Source organism: Microplitis demolitor, chromosome 9 (assembly GCF_026212275.2).
Source record: "Microplitis demolitor isolate Queensland-Clemson2020A chromosome 9, iyMicDemo2.1a, whole genome shotgun sequence".
NCBI classification, from domain to species: Eukaryota; Metazoa; Arthropoda; class Insecta; order Hymenoptera; family Braconidae; genus Microplitis; species Microplitis demolitor.
In genome coordinates this window covers 17,875,925-17,895,642 of record NC_068553.1, presented here as the reverse complement: position 1 = coordinate 17,895,642, position 19,718 = coordinate 17,875,925, and the positions used below count along the sequence as shown (strand labels likewise).

General features: G+C 28.5%; 2 protein-coding genes across 5 annotated transcripts in view; both read right to left on the bottom strand.

The window, feature by feature from the left end:
• LOC103574703 (protein kinase C, brain isozyme) overlaps positions 1-3,656 on the bottom strand; it is a 37,694-nt gene extending 34,038 nt beyond the window's left edge. Inside the window, exons 1-2 of one of the 3 annotated variants that reach the window (XM_008554214.3) lie at positions 3,569-3,656; positions 2,525-2,745 (exon numbers count right to left, since the gene is read on the bottom strand). In XM_008554214.3, coding sequence (XP_008552436.1) covers positions 2,525-2,715 — 191 coding nt within the window. In that variant the 5' untranslated portion in view covers positions 2,716-2,745; positions 3,569-3,656. Of the gene's footprint in view, positions 1-2,524; positions 2,746-2,862; positions 3,385-3,568 lie in introns of those variants that run through there. The other 2 variants (XM_053741808.1, XM_053741809.1) reach the window with 2 other exon arrangements.
• A 2,900-nt stretch (positions 3,657-6,556) lies between these two features.
• LOC103574702 (BMP-binding endothelial regulator protein) lies at positions 6,557-19,261 on the bottom strand. Of its 2 annotated transcripts, none has more exons than XM_053741780.1 (10): positions 18,677-19,261; positions 15,097-15,223; positions 11,774-11,870; positions 10,379-10,478; positions 9,722-10,081; positions 9,378-9,640; positions 8,720-8,879; positions 8,464-8,651; positions 8,008-8,393; positions 6,557-7,130 (listed from the first exon to the last, which is right to left on the bottom strand). In XM_053741780.1, the coding sequence occupies exons 3-10, from the start codon at positions 11,804-11,806 to the stop codon at positions 6,872-6,874; spliced, it is 1,749 nt and encodes a 582-aa protein (XP_053597755.1). In that variant the 5' UTR covers positions 11,807-11,870; positions 15,097-15,223; positions 18,677-19,261; the 3' UTR covers positions 6,557-6,871. The 2 variants fall into 2 exon arrangements, with proteins under 2 accessions (XP_053597755.1, XP_008552431.1); XM_008554209.2 differs by having other exon boundaries at positions 11,785-11,870.
• Positions 19,262-19,718: the final 457 nt, after the last annotated feature.

Genomic DNA, 19,718 nt, shown 5'->3' with positions numbered 1-19,718 from the left:
GTGTACGGCTTACACGAGTAAAGTAATATAGCGAAGCTGAATATTTCTTATCCATGCAGAGAGCAGAGAAGCAGCCTGGAAATGAATCTCGAGATTCAGGCCACATACTCTCTCTCTCTTTCTCTCTCTCTCTCTGATTATGCACATATACAGGTAAACAGCTTGCTGTATTGTATAAACTACTCTGGTGCATGTCCCCGTGTTACATACTGATGAAACTCGTCGTCTTGACAGAGAAAACTCTAAAGCCTCTCTGCGTTTACCTCTGCCTCTACCTTCGTTTCTGCTTTTACTTCTGCTTTTGCTTCTGCCTCTACTCTGCTTTTACTTATTCTCTGTAGATATTATACATTATGTACAACTGTACAACCTCAATATTTTTCTTGTTCATATAAAAGGCAAAAAAGCTCCTCATTTTACTTATACGCTCATCATTATCTGTTGTTTCTTTTTTTGACACTATCGTAATTTTTATTTTATCCAAAGACGCAAAACATTGACATACAATATTATGATCATATATGACCATTCATATCTGATCTGATAAGAAAAATGCCCTTATCTAACGATACATGATCATATGATTATTTTTTTCAATTTAGTTAAATTTTCGTAATTATCTAAGATCAGATATAATCATATATGATACATTTATATGATCACATACAAAAATCGTCTATCTGAATATTTTTTTGCAAGTTTTCCAAAATTTGTAATCATATGTAATCAGATATGATCATATATGGCCATATATGACTCATACTTGATCAGATACAAAAAATTATATTATCTGATCATAAAATGACCAAATTAAAATATTTTTCCAAATTTTTGTAATTTTTCATGATCAAATATCATTTCATATGATCGCTCTTATCTGATCATATATAAATATTTATGAAAACTTATATACGATCATATATGATAATTTAAATATTTGTCTAAATGCTTGTAATTATGCATGATCAGATATCATTTCATATGATCACTCATATCTGATCATATATGACTATTTATGAAAACTCATATCTGTTCATATATGACTATTTATGAAAACTCATATCTGATCATATATGACTATTTATGAAAACTCATATCTGATCATATATGATTGTATATGACAACTCATATATGATCATATATGACTATTTATGAAAACTCATATCTGATCATATATGACTGTATATGACAACTCATATATGATCATATATGACTATTTATGAAAACTCATATCTGATCATATATGACTATATATGAAAACTCATATGTGATCGTACATGATAATATTAAAATATTTTTTTCAACTCAGCCAAACTTTCATAATCATCACATATGATCAGATATCCATATATATTATCATGTATGATTTTATATGATGACACAGGGATTCAAGTGTTTAAAGCCATATATGATCGAATAGAATCTGATATCAGGGAATTTCTACTACTCAGTAGGAAGTGGTCGCCTTGTAAATAAAGTATCATACGTGATACTGAATTAGCTTAGCAATTTTATTTTTTTTCCTGTGTCGCTCAGACACGTGGATATTATCCCGTATCCGCTTGGTCAGCTCAGTGGTACTGCCGATGGAATACTCTGACCTTAAATAAACCACGATCGCGTTCCTCAGTTAGTCACATCCTACCACAGTAATTTCTCTTCAGCAATGTAATTCTAGTCAGCCAATAATTACACAAATTCATCAATATCACATTTTATTACTCCTACATCCTACCGTCAATTTTAAGTTTCTCATTTTTTTTTATCCCAGGATTTTTATTTAATTGATTTCCTAATTACATTTTATTTAACTTAATTACCTGATAAAAGTCTCTAATAAAATAAAGTTATTTTATTCTCTCTCTTGTCTATCTAAGAACAGACAGTAGCAGTCGAGATCAAAAGACTAAAGCAATTTGATAATTAATTAAAATAAGGTGCAACGTCAAAGCGTCAATCATCATCATCATCAAAAAAATTTTAAAAGTTCAAATCCGAATTCCATTATTTTCTTTTTTCTCATACACAAAAAAAAAAATGATTTTTTTTTCTCCATGAAATCATTTTCTCTGTACACATATATGTATATGTATATGTAAATATATATGATAGTAATTGTCTTGTACAGTATATTTAAAAAAAAAAAATCCTCTTAATGTCGAATTTGATGACTACGTCGACGACGACGCCGATGATGATGACGAGTGAGGTCTGTCAAGGCCGTACCATTTAACGATGAAACGTCGCGCGCATTCTACTCGGCATATTATAACGTTTTATATACCGTATTGCGTGTATATATATACATATAAATATAAATATATAGATATATATGTCCATGTAAAATTTTAAATGGACAGAACAAAGACATGTCATACAATAAGGACACAAATAAATAAATATATGTGCTGTATATTATTATAATTGATTTAACGCACTGAGCCATTAATTTAAAAGTTAATAATAATAAAAAATGTATGCTGATACTGTGTTCATTGATAAAAAAAAATAATAATAAACTCACCATATAAAATCTTTACAATGACTGCAAAAAGTCGGTTGTTTAAAAAACCGGGGCATGAAACTGTGATCCTTTATCATGTAAACATTTTTTTTCTTCAGCGCACCTTTGCGACCCCTTAGCCGTTTTGCAAAAGCTGTTGTTGCATCCCCAGGACCCATTGAGTCCTCGCACGTGTCATTTTCATCCGCCATCTCGTCTTGTTGCTGTTATTCTTGTTGCAACTATTCAATTCAATTAATTCAAATTTTAAAAAGAAAAATTTATCGTCAAAAAAAAAAAAAAAAAAATATTCTACTCTGTTAAAAAAAAAAAAATCCCAACTAAAAAAATGATAATACTAAAAAAAAGTAATCTAGTGTCTCCCGCGCTGTTGCACTGATGATGCGCGCACGAAGAAATCGCACTACTGACTGACAAAACTTGACAACGTAAACGATCACGACGATAACGACGTCGACGACTATGACTACTACCACACGAATATGCTCGACGAGAACACACACTCTTGAGTTAACTTGCAGTCCAACTACTAGAGCCAGCCACTTACTCCAAATCAACACAACTTGTCATCCTCTCTCTCTCTCTCTCTCTCTCCTTTTCTCTTTACCCACCAATAAATATCTACAATACTAACAATATTTATATTTTTTATATTCCCTTAACTATCTAATATATATCTATTTATTTATATAAATAATATATGAGTGTGTTGATTTTTTTCTTCTCGTCTCTCCCCGTCTCTCCCTGTCTCTCCCCTCTGTACTCAGTGTTTAATGTCCATAATATACATATATATGTACATACATATATTCATACATATGCATATATATATAATATATGTGCGCTTGAAGTATATCGTGCTCTAGTCCCGCGGATTAGCCGTTACGCGCTAGCCCGGCTTCACTTGGTTCCTCTCAGTAGTACACGTATACGTCCAAGTACACAAACTGATCTATATATATATATATATATATATATGTGTGTATATATATGTATATATAGGTATAGGTATAATACTAGACAGTGATAATTTTAGAATCTTACTACTGTAAGCGGTGGCGGTGGTGGCAGCGCAGCAGCAGCAAAAGCAGCGGTGCCTAAGCCAAACGCTACCACACTACACTATCACTCAACTACTGCTCATCCAAAGCCGCGCACTTGGATGATATCGACATGACCCATGCGGTAGCAGCCACGGCGACTGTGCCGTTTAAACGTTAACGTTGAAGCTGCTGGTGGTGGTACGGGACCTGGTGGGAGCTGAAAGTTTACGGTAATAACTTATGGAGAATACAAGTTGCCAGGAAAGAGGGAAATACTTTGCAGGAAAAGATGCTGCATGAGCTTTTTCCCGGTAGTATGACTCAGTAAATAGTAAGACTGATTTTTGATTATGGGAAGATAGGTGCTGATCAATAATTGATATTTTATATTGGCTTGTAATATTGAAGTATGATTTTAAAAATAAGCCGGCATTGCCAGCGTGCCCGAATGACCCGGCGAAACGTGACCCCGAGAATCCCTACTCTTTAATTTAAGCTGGTTATCCCCCACTTTCTTCAGCAGTATCTGCTGGAGCACAGGGAATGGATCCAGCGTTCAGCTGATAGAGCTCCTGCTGGTGGTGGTGGTACTGGTGGTGTAGGTGGTGGTGGTGCTGGTTGTAGTGGTGGTAAAACGGTTGAGCTTAAATTCTAAATTGATGCGATCAACACGCGACAACGGAGATCCATTTTATCGGTAAATTCCAATGGCTTGATACGGTCATCCGTGAAAAATTTGATTTTAAGGCTGACAGAGGTAGTGGCTGACCAGCGGTAACCCAGTCGCCGGATGGTTAATTCGTTAAAACTGAGGGACTGGACTGGACTAAATTGCTAGAGCTGGTTTTAAGCTTTAAGATATGAAAGGAAAAAAAAAAACGATAACAACATCGATAAGGTTCAGCCTGGTCTGGCCTGGGCTGAGCTATGCTATGCTACTCTACTCTCGCAGACCAGTCAACTGTGAAGACCGTAACCCGTGGTTGTAACATGTAGGTCAATAATACCCTCTCGGGCCTATGTGCTGCTATTTTTAATAGCGAGCCTATCTATTGCGCGCCCACGGATCAACAGCCACCGCATGTATCTACTGTTCTATGCTGTACCACTTGGGCTGCTGCTGATGTTAGCTCTGTTATACAAACTATTAATCTTGTGTTTTGTTTAATTCTCGGTATGTTTATCCTCCTGTTTATACGCTCCATGTCATCACAACGAAATTACTGGGCTATACGTCACCTCAGTAGTCATAATATTTCTAATTGCCATTGCAAATTAATATATGCCATTGTAAATATTGTTTTTTATGGCATGGGGGGGGGGGTTGATGGAAAATTTTTTTATTTATTGTATAAACAGGAGGAATTAACATACGAGGTTTGTTTAAAGAGATATGTAAACTATTGATGGAATGGAATATTTGTGATAATATTATTATACATATTTTATAGGTTTAATAATAGGTACGGTATATATGTATGAGGAGGAAAATGTAATCTATGGATTTGCAGGAGTTGATAAGAGAGAAAAACTCTGTTACTAACAGAAGTAAATATAAATATTTAATTAATCGATATGTGAAATCGTTGGAAGATAACACAGAAAATTTAAGATGCATGGATGTATGAATATTTTTAGTTTACTATGCATATAGATAACTTTTCCAGATGAAAATTTTTATAGTAAATATAATATTTTGAGAGGGTGGGCGAAATGGACCACTCAAAAATTTTGTAAAAGCATTTTTTTTCAAATTTTTTTTAACTGTCACTTATGGCTTGTCAACATTTTTATAAAAATTTGAGTGTCAGAAATTTTGATTCAAAATTTTTTCAGGAATTTTGCAATACATGTTATCCACAAAAATACATGCGATTTTTTTCGCTGCATTTAAATTTTATATGTTATTTATCTTGACAAAAAGTTAGCAGACATTTATCAATATTTTGATTTTTTTTAACAAAAAAAAAAATGTTTTGAAAAATTGCACTTATAGTTTATCAAATTTTCTACAGGTGCATTTTTTTAGAAATATTTTTTTTTTATTATTTATTATTTTATTATTTTTTTAATTACTGTCATTGTTTTTCTTCAATAATTTTTTTTTTGGACTTTTTCATTTACGAACAGTACAGAAAAGCTTATCATTCACTTGGGTTAGATGTAAGCAATTTTATTTTAGCCATTTTTAAAAATAAAAGACAAAAATTTTTGTTTTTTCTAGGGTGGTCCGTCTTACCCGCCTGAAAAAAATAAATTTTCTATGGCATTGATAAATTTCTTTCGTTATATTTCTAGATCAAAACCGAGTATCAAAAGTTTCTTGACAATCCTCTAATTTTTATTTTTTTTTATTTTTTTTCAAAAAAAATTCTACTTCCGTAGAAATCAAAATCCGCTCATTGACTAAAATAATCTCGTGTATAAAGGACGAAAATTAATGCTACAAATTATCAATTAATTACAATCTTTAATATTATCATCAATATCTAATAATTAATTACAAATAATGAAATATTTATTTTGATTACATAAAAAAATACAGCTACACTATATTTAATATCTTTACTTTTAATTATAATTTCCACTCCTCTTTATCTTAAAATAATATTTATTTCATAGTAAAATAAATATTACAATAAAAATTTATTACTTATTAATGATTAATTAGTTATTAATTATTGCATAATAAACTAATAATTAATAAAAAATAAATATAAAATTAATCCTAAGTGATAGCAATCTCAAAGTAAGAAAAAATTTCTTGAGGTAAGAGAAAATTTTTTTTGAGATAAAAAAAAAATTTTTTTTAAGCAGGAAATTTTTTCAAAACCTAAAAAAATTTTTATTTTCATATCATAGTTCGAAATATTTCTCATACCAAGAAATTCTTTTTTTTTTGTGTACTAATCAACAAAGTTTAAGTCTCGACATTATTATTATTTAAAATTTCTATACGTTTGTTTTTTTTTTTTTTTTTTTTTTTTTAATAAAATAAATAAAATATTTATATTATTTATATTTAAAAAAAGTTGGAATATAAATTACCATTGAATACAGAGCATACAAACACATAAAGATGACTAGTAAAATTGAATTATTGTTAATAATTCCATCAACAGTCAGACAACCTGTACCGCAACAGCATTTCATCCATAAGAAAATACATTATTATTATTATTATTATTATTATTATTATTATTATTATTATTATTATTATTTATATTTATATTTATAGCAAACAGTTTAATAAATTTGTTTTTTCTTTAATTGAAACTATATACAAATAAAATAATAATAATAATTAATGACGACGTCGTCTGATATTATTTGTGCCAGGAGTCGTTATATCCCAGACAGCTCGACATCTTGTTGATTTTCTCCAGTGTGGTAACTGAATTCCTAATCGCTGGCATTCGCGTACATACGCGATAAATGATTGACAGTAACAATTGTCCGTTGGACATTCACACATGTCTTGGAGACACGATTTGTAGTACATTGTTGGGTTTACTTTTTTGTGACATGGCTCGAAGATTTGAGATCTCAGACGGTTGCATAGTCTGCAATAACAACAATAGTTTTAATTATATTTTATGATTTATGGTGACAAGCTCATTTTATCCCGGGAAATTTAAATGCTTTGTCACTGGATTTTTTTCACGTTTCCGGTCTGCAAAAGTGAGGAAATTTTTATTTTATTATTAAAATACTAATTTTTCAAATTTCAAATTTCTTTTTGGAAATTTTTCGTGACCCAGATTGCCCCTGTATTTGAAAAAAAAATTTATCATGTCCATTTTGTCCCCCGTTATTTTACACTGCAGTGAATTTTTAAATTTGAAAAAATTTTGAACTTTGAACTAAATATTTTTGGAACTCAAAAAAAAAAAAAAAAAATTACAACTGAGTACTTTTTAGTCATGTTTTTTGGAATTTTTATAGCAGCAATTACTAGATTTGAAAATTTTGAAGTTCTGTTATATGAACTTTTTTGGATGATATTGAAGTTAGCCGGTCTAATAATTTTTTGATTTTTTTTTTAAGACGATAAAATACAAAAAAAAAAATTAAAAAAAATGAACTTATAGTTTTTTAAATTTCCCACATGTGCATTTTTTTATTTTTTATTTTTTTGTAATTTATCCATTGAAAAAAAAATCCGAAAATTGTTAATTGTCTACTAACCAGTCTGTTGATTTTTGGATTTTTTTAAAACCGATAAATTTAAAAAAAACGTAATTAAAAAAAAATACACTTATAGTTTTTTTAATTTTCTACATGTGCATATTTTTAGATTTTTTTTTTTTAATTATATCGTCGAAAAAAAAAAAATTCAAAAATTTTTAATTTTCTGCTAACTTCAGAATCATTTTTCTCGTGCATTTTTTGAACATTTTTTACAAAATTATCAGTAAAAAAAAAAAAACTAAAAATTACCGATGATCCTGACGGCTTCTGCATCGCCGTTCCCGATCGACTCTCGGTTTCCCGCAGGATTTCTTAGACCCAACGGCCCAGGATTGCCCAAAAGGATATGGATCCTGAACAAGTCTCCCTCTTCTCGTAGTAAAATCATCTTTAGGCATCGAGTTAAAATTACCACACAGACCACAGAGTCTTTCGCGATAACTCGTGGGTGCCGAGACCTCAATGAATCCAATTCCATCCCAGAGTATCTTGATACCGATCTTGGTGTTCACCAAAATGCTGTCAGCAGTTCGGTTGATCTCCAGCTTGTTCGGTAGCCGATAAGGGACATCGATCTTCATCCCATTCACTTTGACTCTCATCCGCTGCCCGAGATTTACTCTCAAGTCTCCCATCTGCAAGTGCGCGTTATCAATATTATTGTCAAAAAAAAATCTTATCACTATTATTTATATTTATAAATACTTTTAAGGCGATAGTTTTGGTCCAAGCTGATGATCGTGATGATTTAGCGTCATTTGTAACACGAATACTGAATGTATGGCCCAGACAATCGCTAACTAATTGATATTTACATGGACCTTTAAAGCTAAAAAATTTACCATCGAATGTTTTGTAATGAGGGTCACCAAAAACTGTACACACGCCGTCGCCTGTAATAATAATTATTATTATTTTTTTTAATAAGTGTAATAGTAATTAGTTGGGATGTCAATATTACTTTCAACGCAGCGTGGACAGCATTGACCGTCTGGGTGTTCCAACCGCGAATTTGGCGGACATGGAAGATTAATCGGCTGACACATGGGCATGGCACATCGTACTTTACCCTGCATGCAAGCGCATGCTTTGCAGGAATCAAGTTTCCATGACTCGCCATCCTGCCTAGGAGAAATTAAAATGTTTAAATTACCTTTTTAATTTTTTTTATTTTAAATCTGACCATTTTAGAAATTCAAATTTCAGTGATCAAATTTTTACATTCAAAAAAATTATTTTTAGTCATTTAAAACTGGTTATTATTTTTGAATGCATTAGAAAATGGCGCGAAAATTTTGAAATTTAAAAAAATGAAACAAATAAATTTAATTAATGACGTAGTGACCAAATTTTTACATTCAAAAAATTATTTTTAGTCATTTAAAACCGATTATTATTTTTGAATGCATTAGAAAATGGCGCGAAAATTTTGAAATTTAAAAAAATGAAACAAATAAATTTAATTAATGACGTAGTGACAAAATTTCAAGATTAAAGAAATTATTTTTAGTCTTTTAAGACTAGTAATTATTTTTAAACGATAGATTTAAAAATGGCGCGAAAATATTTAAATTCAAAACCAATAAAATAATATTTATAGCTCATCAGAAAATACTCGCCAGGTAAGTATGTCCAGCGTAAAGACAAGAAGCACGTGTTTCTTCTCCAACAACCGGACATTGAGGACAGCATCGCCCCGGCAACGTCACCTGGTGCTCAGCTGTACATTCCAAAACAGGACAGGTCTCCTTAATGCACGATATCGTTGAATTTAAACACGAGCATCGCGTGCACTGGTCAACATAAAATGTTGACCCGGAATTATAAATTGCTTGGCTGAGCATACAGGCGCCTTTTGGAGGTGACATGTAACGTCCGCTACCTGATAATAATTACAAGCATTAATTCTGTAAATTCGTGCCGTCAATATCTATTAAAAAAAATAATTAAAACAAGTGATTACCAGTACAATGAGGACAACATTCACCAGGTTCATGGACAATCCGCGACAGAGGACAATGTTGGACTGGACACGCCTGTTTGGCGCAAGTCAATCTGCCCATGTTGCATCGACAAGTAACACACGGGTCTTCAGTGGTCGTTACTGTCCGATCGGCAGTTACTTTTTGCCCATTAACGAAGCATCCCGAGCATGTTGGACAACACTGACCTGCTGCTGGCGGTAGTGGATTTTTACAGGGCGTGTAACACCGTAATTTTGATTCTGTTATTACTCCGGCTTTGCACGCCAATATTCTGCATGGGTCACTCGGCTCTGTCCATTCTGTACCCGATGCATGATGGACTCCGTTCCTCACGCATCCTACAATTATTAATTATCGGAAAATAACAACAATAATATTGATAAGGAAATTTATGAGAGCGAATAGAACCAAGTTGTAAACAATCGTTCCGCGTTCAATCTTCTTATCATTTAAGTTTTTTTTTTTTTTCATGGAATATCTTCGTAAGAGACGAGGGTTCTGTATAAATATATATGTAATGAGTTGATATATATTTTGAAGAGAATGTTAAATTAAAAGAAAATGAAGAGTGAAAAAATTAACGCGGGCTTTGGGCTTAAATTTAAAATGGGAAAAATATTTTTTATTCAACAAACCTTTGCATCGATGACAACATTCATCGTCATGTCGTTCTAATAAAGTGTAACATCCCTCGATACTTGGACACTGTTGTTGCAAACACTCGACAAATCCGTTCTAGTAAATAAAATTTAAAAAAAAAGTCTTAGAGTTCTATGATCCTGAAGTTAGCAATGATACTGAATTTAGCAGACGTCTTATAGTTTTTGAATTTAAAAAAAAATGATAAATTATAAAAATAAAAATATTTTTAAAAATTGCACCTGTAGTTTTTTAAATTTTCTACATGTGCATTTTTTTATTTTTTTTTTTTTGTAATTCATTTGATGAAAAAAAAATCCTAAATTTTTTAGTTGTCTGTCAACTTCTGGATCATAAGTCAGCAATTAAAAATTTAAGAATTTTTTTTATCTAATTAATTATTAAAAAAAAAAAAAAAATAAAAAAATGCACATGTAGAAAATTAAAAAAACTAGAGGTGCAATTTTTTGAAATATTTTTTTTTTTATAATTTATCGTTTTTAAAAAAATCTAAAAATTATTAGTCCAGCTAAACTCAGAATCATAAATAAAATTATAATTAAAAAAAAAAATATATATATTTAAGGAATATATATACATATATATATATATGAGGCGGAAGAGAATCTTGGTATGAAATTACTTGGAAAATGAAAGTGTCAAAGTAAAGGGATTCCCCAGTGTGTCAGTATACTATTTTAAGTAGAATATATAAATATACCGGTATATTATTATTATAAGAGCACAGTTAAAAAAATATAAACGTAAATATGTGTGTAAATTATGAAAGATGTAATGATATTTATAAATAAATAAATAAATAAGAAAAAAGATAAAGCTTTGTTTTATTTATTAAACAAACAAGTCTATAAATTAATGAGTGATGACTGATGACAGTAGATCAATGATCAGAGATAGATTGCTGGTCATTTGATCCCGATGGTTAATAATAACAAATAATAATTATGTCACAGCCGGCAACTGGCAGCCAGCAGCCAGCAGCCGGCGATCGGCATGTGGATATAAATTTAAACATGTGATTGGACCAAAGTGTTATATATACATAACACTTATTATTCATAAACACATATGTGTATTTAATATTTAACTCATGTGTGGCTGCGCTGTGACGAGTCAATGAACCAAGCTGGGTCAGATAAGTAGGCGATGAGAATGTTTTCATTTTATATTGATCATTATTATCATCACTGAAGGCATAATGTCATTAACTGATTCTCTACATGCATATATGTATGTATATTTAAAAATTAGATAGTTGATGGGAATTAATTAATTTATTTATTTATTTATTTATAAGCTTTTAAGTTACGATATTTTGATTAGTATATATTATATATTAATTGATAATAATAAATATATTATTTTCATACTTTGTTTTTACCTTGCAGATGCAACTGAAACATCTTGTATTTGGTATTTTGTCAACTGTGAAATCTTCCCCTTCAATATCACAAGTTTCTCGACTGCCTAAAAAAAAATAATAAATTTAAAATCTATTTTTTTAATGGTGGGGGTGGTTTTGAACGGGGGTTAAAATGGTATAAAGAGTAAATTCGATTGGGTATGAGGGTGGGGGTGTGAGTGTTTTAAGATCTATGAGACAGAAAAAAATAATAATAGTTCGTTAAAATTAGGAAATTAGCGTCAATTGAGATGAAAACAATTTTATTTTCTGTAAAATAAGAAATGTCACTTTTATTAAACTGAACAGAGGCTGAAATTTTTGATCGCGTAAAATTAAATATTTTGGAAAAATATTATAATTATTTTTATTGACTCTGATGTTTTTCATGGGGTACTGTCTGATTTAAAGATGATAAATTAATCATTGATAATTTTATTTTATTTTTATCGGTGATTTAGTTTGCAAAGAGACTGCGAATCATAAAAATCTCTTTCCCATATTTTATACAGTAACATCAGCATGCAATTGCGGGCAAATATTCTTTGGATTTCCCCATAAATTGGCAAATCTGTCGTATCATTAATTTTTGAAACAATAAAAAATTTTTTTTTGTATTTTAAATCCAATTCAACTTCTGATACTTTTTGGCGCCCACGGGTAACCGTTTTTCATATTTTTTTCTCAGCCCCGAGCCCGTCTAGATTTTCTATAGAATTTCTTAGCCTACGATTCTGACCAAAATTGACGTTCATTGGATGTTTAGTGCCTCGATATTTGAAATCTAATTCGACTTCTGATACTTTTTGGCGCCCGCGGGTCGTTTTTCAGATTTTTTTCTCAGCCCCGAGCCCGCCTAGATTTTCTATAGAATTTCTTAGACAGCAATCCTGACCAAAATTGACATCCGTTGGATGTTTGGCGCCTCAGTATTTGAAACCCAATTCGACTTCAGATCCTTGAAAAATAAAACTACTTTTTTTAATACCGGAAATAATTTCAACACCGCTACCGGTGTAGTTTACTCTTTTTTTTTTCCAATTCATGTCCATATTTTTTGCAGAAGATCTATTAAGACAAATTTATTCCAGATTAGAGATCAATGTACTAATGAGATCTACTCCTCATATCCCGTCTTCTTAATATAAAACAATAATAATAATAATCATAATAAGGCTTACGAAAGTCTGCGACAATAAAACAATAAAATAATCGCCAGCTCATAATTAAAATGATAAACTCCAGCATCGCTTTTTATTATTTTACAATCACCTGGCCTACTCACTTATGATTTTAATTCCCATCGTTAATTTAACGTCGCTGTACACCATCAACTATTTTTTATTACACTGTACGCTACTTTATTACCGTTTCATAATAACTTTTTTTATTACACTCGTGCGTACATCGGGTCCCTATGTGCAATTATTTCTTTTTACTTTACAAACTTATTAATAATAACATTGAAAAAAAAAATTTGTTTCTATTTATAAGCAATTAGTGATTGCATTTTTTTTTTTTTTTTTTTTTATTCGAATAAACATTTGCTGTATCAAAGCGGCATGTCTCAAGTGTGTGTCAAAGCACATGTAGGTACATGCAAATTCGCACTCTCTTATCTATTGAACGCTATCCGGTCTATTGAACGAAACCGCACTGGTATATATTTATATATATACATATATGTAATGTCCATTACTTAAGAGTATATACACACATGGTACATATTTAATAAACATTAAAATTAACGTCTAGTTTGTATCAATACAAGATATAACTAGACTGTATATATATATATCTATATATGTTATGTATATTATATATAAAGAAAGTAAATGAAAAATAATTACAGTAGTAATCTAAAACTTGACATCAAGTAAAATCAGGTCTCAATGTCCTCCCCCATAAAAAAAAAATGTATATTAATACATAAAATATATATAAAAAATATGTTTTTAATAGCTGGCTCTTAACCAATTTTCATATATTTTTTGTATGTAATTTAAATATATTAAAAATATATAAAAACTACATGTTGGAAAATAAAAAAAAAATATATTATATATATACATATATATATATATATATATATATATATATATATATATATATATATATATATATATAATTACAAAAATATATCAGTATGGTGATATATAAAAAAAATATAATAAAAGTATATATATTTGATATATTTATTTTAGATTTTCTTACGTGTACTTTTGATATATTTTTAATATATTTAAAATATATGAAATATATGTGGAAATCGGCTAAAAGTAAGTTATTAAAAATATATTTTGTATATATATTTTATATATATTCATATATTTTTATATTTCAACGCATATTTTTTTTATGGGGGCCACCGCGAGGTGTCTCTTATTATTATATTAATACATCGAACTGTAACTGCACGCTTATATATATATATCATTTAATGTTCCCTCTATATATATATATATATATATGTAAAAAAAAAAAAAATAAACTTATACATATACATATTATCATCACAGTATAATATAATATGTTATATGTTGAATGTTAGTGACCAGGCCGTGACTTGAGAGATAGATTATTCGAGGCCCGACTTGGCGCAAATAGACCGGGAGATAATAGCGGGATACTAAGAATAGAAGTAGTCTTAAGCTTTGCATATGGACCGTAACCGATTAACTGTCAATGTACTGTACACTTAATATTATTATTATTATTTATATTTATTTTAATTAAGTCTATTATTTAAACATTATTCAAATAACAATAATATATATATTTATATATATATATATATAAAGTTGATTAATAAATAAAATGTTAATTTGACAGAATTAAATCAATTAAGATTTCCAGAGTATAATTTAATATTTATATTGAGATTGTATAATATATTCATATAAATATAAATATATGATTTATTAATTTTTAGGTAATATGATTAGGTTTTATATACATATATAATATATGAATATGAAAGATAAAGACACACGATTAAATAATAACGTGAATGAGGGATAAGACTTTCTGACGATAAATTGTGACAGTTGAATTTATTCCTCTTGTACAATTTATATATATATCGTTATATATATTGCATCATAAGTAACACATGCGAGGAATCGAATTATATATATAATATATATGTGATTATTTTTAAACTGTTTTCTCAAAACTTTCATCATTTACAGAGATTTTCATTTATTTATTTATTTATTTATTTATACTCAAATTTTTTATAAATAATATCCATATATATATACATATATTGATTAAATGACCTCAACTTACCGATAATACTCTCAGAAACAGAGTCACATTGTCGTGCGATCGAAAGTAGTACCAGAGCCAAGGTTAATGGCGTCGCGACGCAAAACATTGTGTGTTTTCTCATTTTCTTTAGATATTTAAAAATAAACTGAAACAAAAAAAACATTTTTTTTTTTTTTAATTATAATCAATAAATCATTAGTCATCTGGTCATTATTACCATACGCAAAATTAAAAATTTAATTATCTAATTAATTATTTAAATTGAATTTATTTTGCGCGGGAATTTTTCCATTCGCGCGCAAATTTAAAAAATAAATATTAAGTAATGTAATTAAACAAATATTTATTGTTTAATATTATATATATATATATATATATATATATATATATATATATATATAATGTATAGAGTCAACTACTTCTTAGTAGAAATATTAGATCGACTATTTACTCCAACTTGAATTAAATAGAAATCACGATACCACATACTTACAAATATGTATATGTATATGTATTATTTAAGTGAGTATGTAAAGGAATAAAAGAGAAAGAGAAAGAGGAATAATATTAAAAGAGCAATAAGAAGGGAGTAGTATATGCACCTGTCGCGACGTCAGTAGTCTTTATAGTAAACAGCAGAAACAGCAGCAGTAACAGCAATAACCGAGCTGTGTGTATAGTGAAAAGCGATAATCATTTACGAATAATCGTATCGGTGCGCTTTTAATCCTTACCGCATGTGCTATGCTATTCAAGTTAACTAACATATATGTATATATATAAAGCGGCATGTTACAAAGCAACACCAGGAAGAAGAAAAGCATCAGTGGAATCTTCACGTGTATAGATGGGGACAACTAACTAGTGCTTACTGCTAACAACCATTATATATATATATATATATATATAATGAACGAAAACGAGAAGGGCAAAATGAAGAAACTGATGCTGAGACTTTAGCTGGTGTTGTTGTTACTGCTGGAGAATGGAATCTCAATGTTCTTTCACTACATTCAGATATAAACTAACTTGTGGAGAACAATCGTTATAAACGATGAGGTTGAAGGTCGACTATTTGTGCATTTTTTTAAACTCTGATATGACATATTATTTATTTTTTTATTTATATATATATAGTTTTTGTCGGTTTTTATCATTGGTCAGTAATATGAGGTAGTATATATATATATGTATACTAATCGTATGAAAAATCATTATAAAGTATGATCTCTGCACTGTAAAAAATTTTGATCCTAAAATTAGAAGAAAATTAAAAATTTTCGGATTTTTTTTCAGCAGTTTAAAAAAAAAAAAAAAAAAACTAAAAATATGCACATGTAAAAAATTTACAAACATATATGTGCAATTTTCTGAAATATTTTTTTTTTTTTTTAATTTATGGTTTAAAAAAAAATTATCAGACGTCGGCTACTTTTAGACGATCCTGAAATTAGTAGACAATTAAAAATTCTGCGATTTTTTTTTTCAATGAATCAATTACAAAAAAAAAAAAAAAAAAAAAAATGCACATGTGGAAAATTAAAAAATCTATAGGTGCAATTTTTAAAAATATTTTTTTTTTTAAATTTATCATTTTTAAATAAATCCAAAAATTATTAGCCGTCAGCTGACTTCAGTATCAAAAAAAATTGGGAGTAAATTCGGAATAATTACGAATTTTATTTAAATCCCAATTCACTTCGTCACTCGGAGTCCCGGAATTTAAAAAAAATCACTCGGCTTACGAAGTAAATAAGGAGTTTGTTCAAATAATGAAACCGCGAATTTTTTTTTTTTTTTTTGTTGTTCCAATTATTTTTTTTTTAATTACTATAATTAGACAAAATTACGAAAGTTATTTTTGTAAGAATCAAAATTACGGTACTTAATTTTCTATTAATGGTGTCGGTATTTAATAGAAGTAATGGCGATTGTTGTTGTCGTCGTCGGTAATAGAAAAATTGAAGAATAAATAAATTACTCGAGTTTATTTTATGTCTCTAATGTGGTAATTTAGTTATGGGTATTATTGTACATTAACCAGGAAGGTCGCGTTTTATTAAATGAGACAGAAAATAAAAAACCAAGAGAAAAAAAAATTAATTTATTCCGCGAGCGTCCCGACACACGCGTGCCGGACTAAATTTATATGTATATCTATTTTATTATTATTTATTTTTTAAAAGTAACAATAAAAACAACGCGGCATTTTTTTTTTGCAAAAATTGAAAGCTTGTGAATTAAATGAACTAAAATATTTTGCATAAAATAAATTAAAACTTTTCACAATTTAATCGTAATAATTTATAAATGTTTGGTTACATTAGAATTACGCATGGGATATCAGTAAAACAATTTTTTAAAAAAATATGACATATTTATGACAGAAGAAAGTATACATTTGATAATGTAAACAAAGCCGTAGTTCAAGAGAATTTTAAATATGGAAAAAAAAATCACTTCATATATTATTAATATGAAAAACCAAGATTATATATATACATATAAATATATATATATGAGAATATTGAAAGCTGGTAGTAGAGTAATACACGTGTGAATATATGAATGACTAATTTTTTGTGAAGGGTGTCATAAATAATACCCTAAAAATTTTATATATATATATATATATAATATATACTTTTTTCATATTATTACTATACATAATAATATCAACAAATAATTTTTAATTACATAAATTGATTTTTTTTATTCTTCGAATTTTTCAAATTTTTTATGTCAATTTGAACCAAATTTTGAATCCGGGTAATTTTAGAATTTTTGTTTACTATCAAAATTTTTATTTTATTTTTACTCCTTTTTTTTTCATTTCATCAATTTTGATTTTTTACTCCAATTAAATTTTTAAAAATTCAAATTCAAAAAGTTTTTAATGACCGAAATTTTGACTTTTCTGTTCCTCGAATTATTTCACTCCGATATCAAAATTTTTCCAACTTTAATAATTTTGATTTTTTTACTCCAATTAAAATTTTTAAAAAATTCAAATTCAAAAAATTGTTAATTAACGAAATTATGACTTTTTTTTTTGTTCCTTAAATTATTAATTTTTTTGACTCCAATATTTTAATTTTTCCAATTCCAATAATTTTGATTTTTTTACTCCAATAAAATTTTCTAAAAATTCAAAAAATTTTTAATTAATAAAATTTTGACTTTTCTGTTGCTCGAATTGTTATTTATTTCACTCCGATATCAAAATTTTTCCAACTTTAATAATTTTTATTTTTTTACTCCAATAAAATTTTCTAAAAATTCAAAAAATTTTTAATTACCGAAATTTTGACTTTTCTGTTCCTCGAATTGTTATTTATTTCACTCCGATATAAAAATTTTTCCAACTTTAATAATTTTGATTTTTTTACTCCAATAAAATTTTCTAAAAATTCAAAAAATTTTTAATTAACGAAATTTTGACTTTTTCTGTTCCTCGAATTATTAATTTTTTCTACTCCAATTAAAATTTTTTAAAAACTCACTGACAAATTTTTACTGGTGACAAAATTTGAAAAAAAATTAGTGAAAGTAAATTTTACAAGAAAAAAAAAAAACTAAATAATTATAATAATCTTACCAGCAAATCCGTGATGTCAATAAACTGAAGTACAGACAATTTATAAATCCAGGTTTCGAACCCCAGCAACCATAATTCAAATCAATCCGTCAATTAATTACCAAATAAAAAAACCCCCGTGGACTAAAAATCAGCATCTGTTATTTTTAATAACATAATATTTATAATCCACCTCAGTACCATTAAGATGCACCATTAATAACACAAATACATAAATATCAACGTCACAAATGATCATTAGATTTCAATAAATAACTTATTAACTTTCACTTTTAAATTAATAATATAAATATATAATTATTAATACTTGTCACAGTTTTGAACTTTGCATTTTACAATAAATAATAATAATAATATAAATAAAAAATAATATATAAATAAATTTTTTTTTGTGATTAAAGTCACGATGTCAATTAGTAGCTTGATATCCGTAATTTTTTAAAAAATATATAACTGCTTTTATTAATAAAATTGTTATTGTAAACAATAAGTAGAAAAATTTTTTTTATATATGTTGTATGTATATATGTATGTATATATATTTATATATATGATTTACAAAATAAACTATCCGCGTCAACTGGTTGTCGCGGCTGCACTGAGTGGTTCCGTTGTTGAGTACCAGTAATACTATGCGAATGAGTGGAAATGAAAAGGATGAGGAGCAGGAGGTAAGGGGTGGAGGAGGGGGAGGTGGTGGTGGTAGATTGGTAGACAGTGTGGTGGATGATGGTGGACTACAAGTAATGTGTGAAATAATTGTATGGAAGTAAAACGAGTCAGGTTGCAATCAACAATGTGGAAAAACATATATATATATATATATATATATATATATATATATATATATATGTAGATGTGTATGTATAGTAAGTTTTATGGTAAAAATAATTTTTCGAATAATTGAATGCAGGTAAAACATGGGTTCTTATCAGCGATGACAATAAATATATACATATATATGCAAAAATATATAAGGGGATTTGGGGCGATATGAATTCTATTTTTCTTTCCATTGTTGGAAAACTTTTATTTAAGTAAA

Coding starts and splice junctions, on each gene's coding strand:
- LOC103574702 (XM_008554209.2), bottom strand. CDS start 15,199: ATGAGAAAACACACAATGTTTTGCGTCGCGACGCCATTAACCTTGGCT. Junction 10,082..10,378: donor ATGTTGTCATCGATGCAAAG/GTTTGTTGAATA, acceptor TAATAATTGTAG/GATGCGTGAGGAACGGAGTC. Junction 8,394..8,463: donor CCAAAACTATCGCCTTAAAA/GTATTTATAAAT, acceptor GCGCACTTGCAG/ATGGGAGACTTGAGAGTAAA.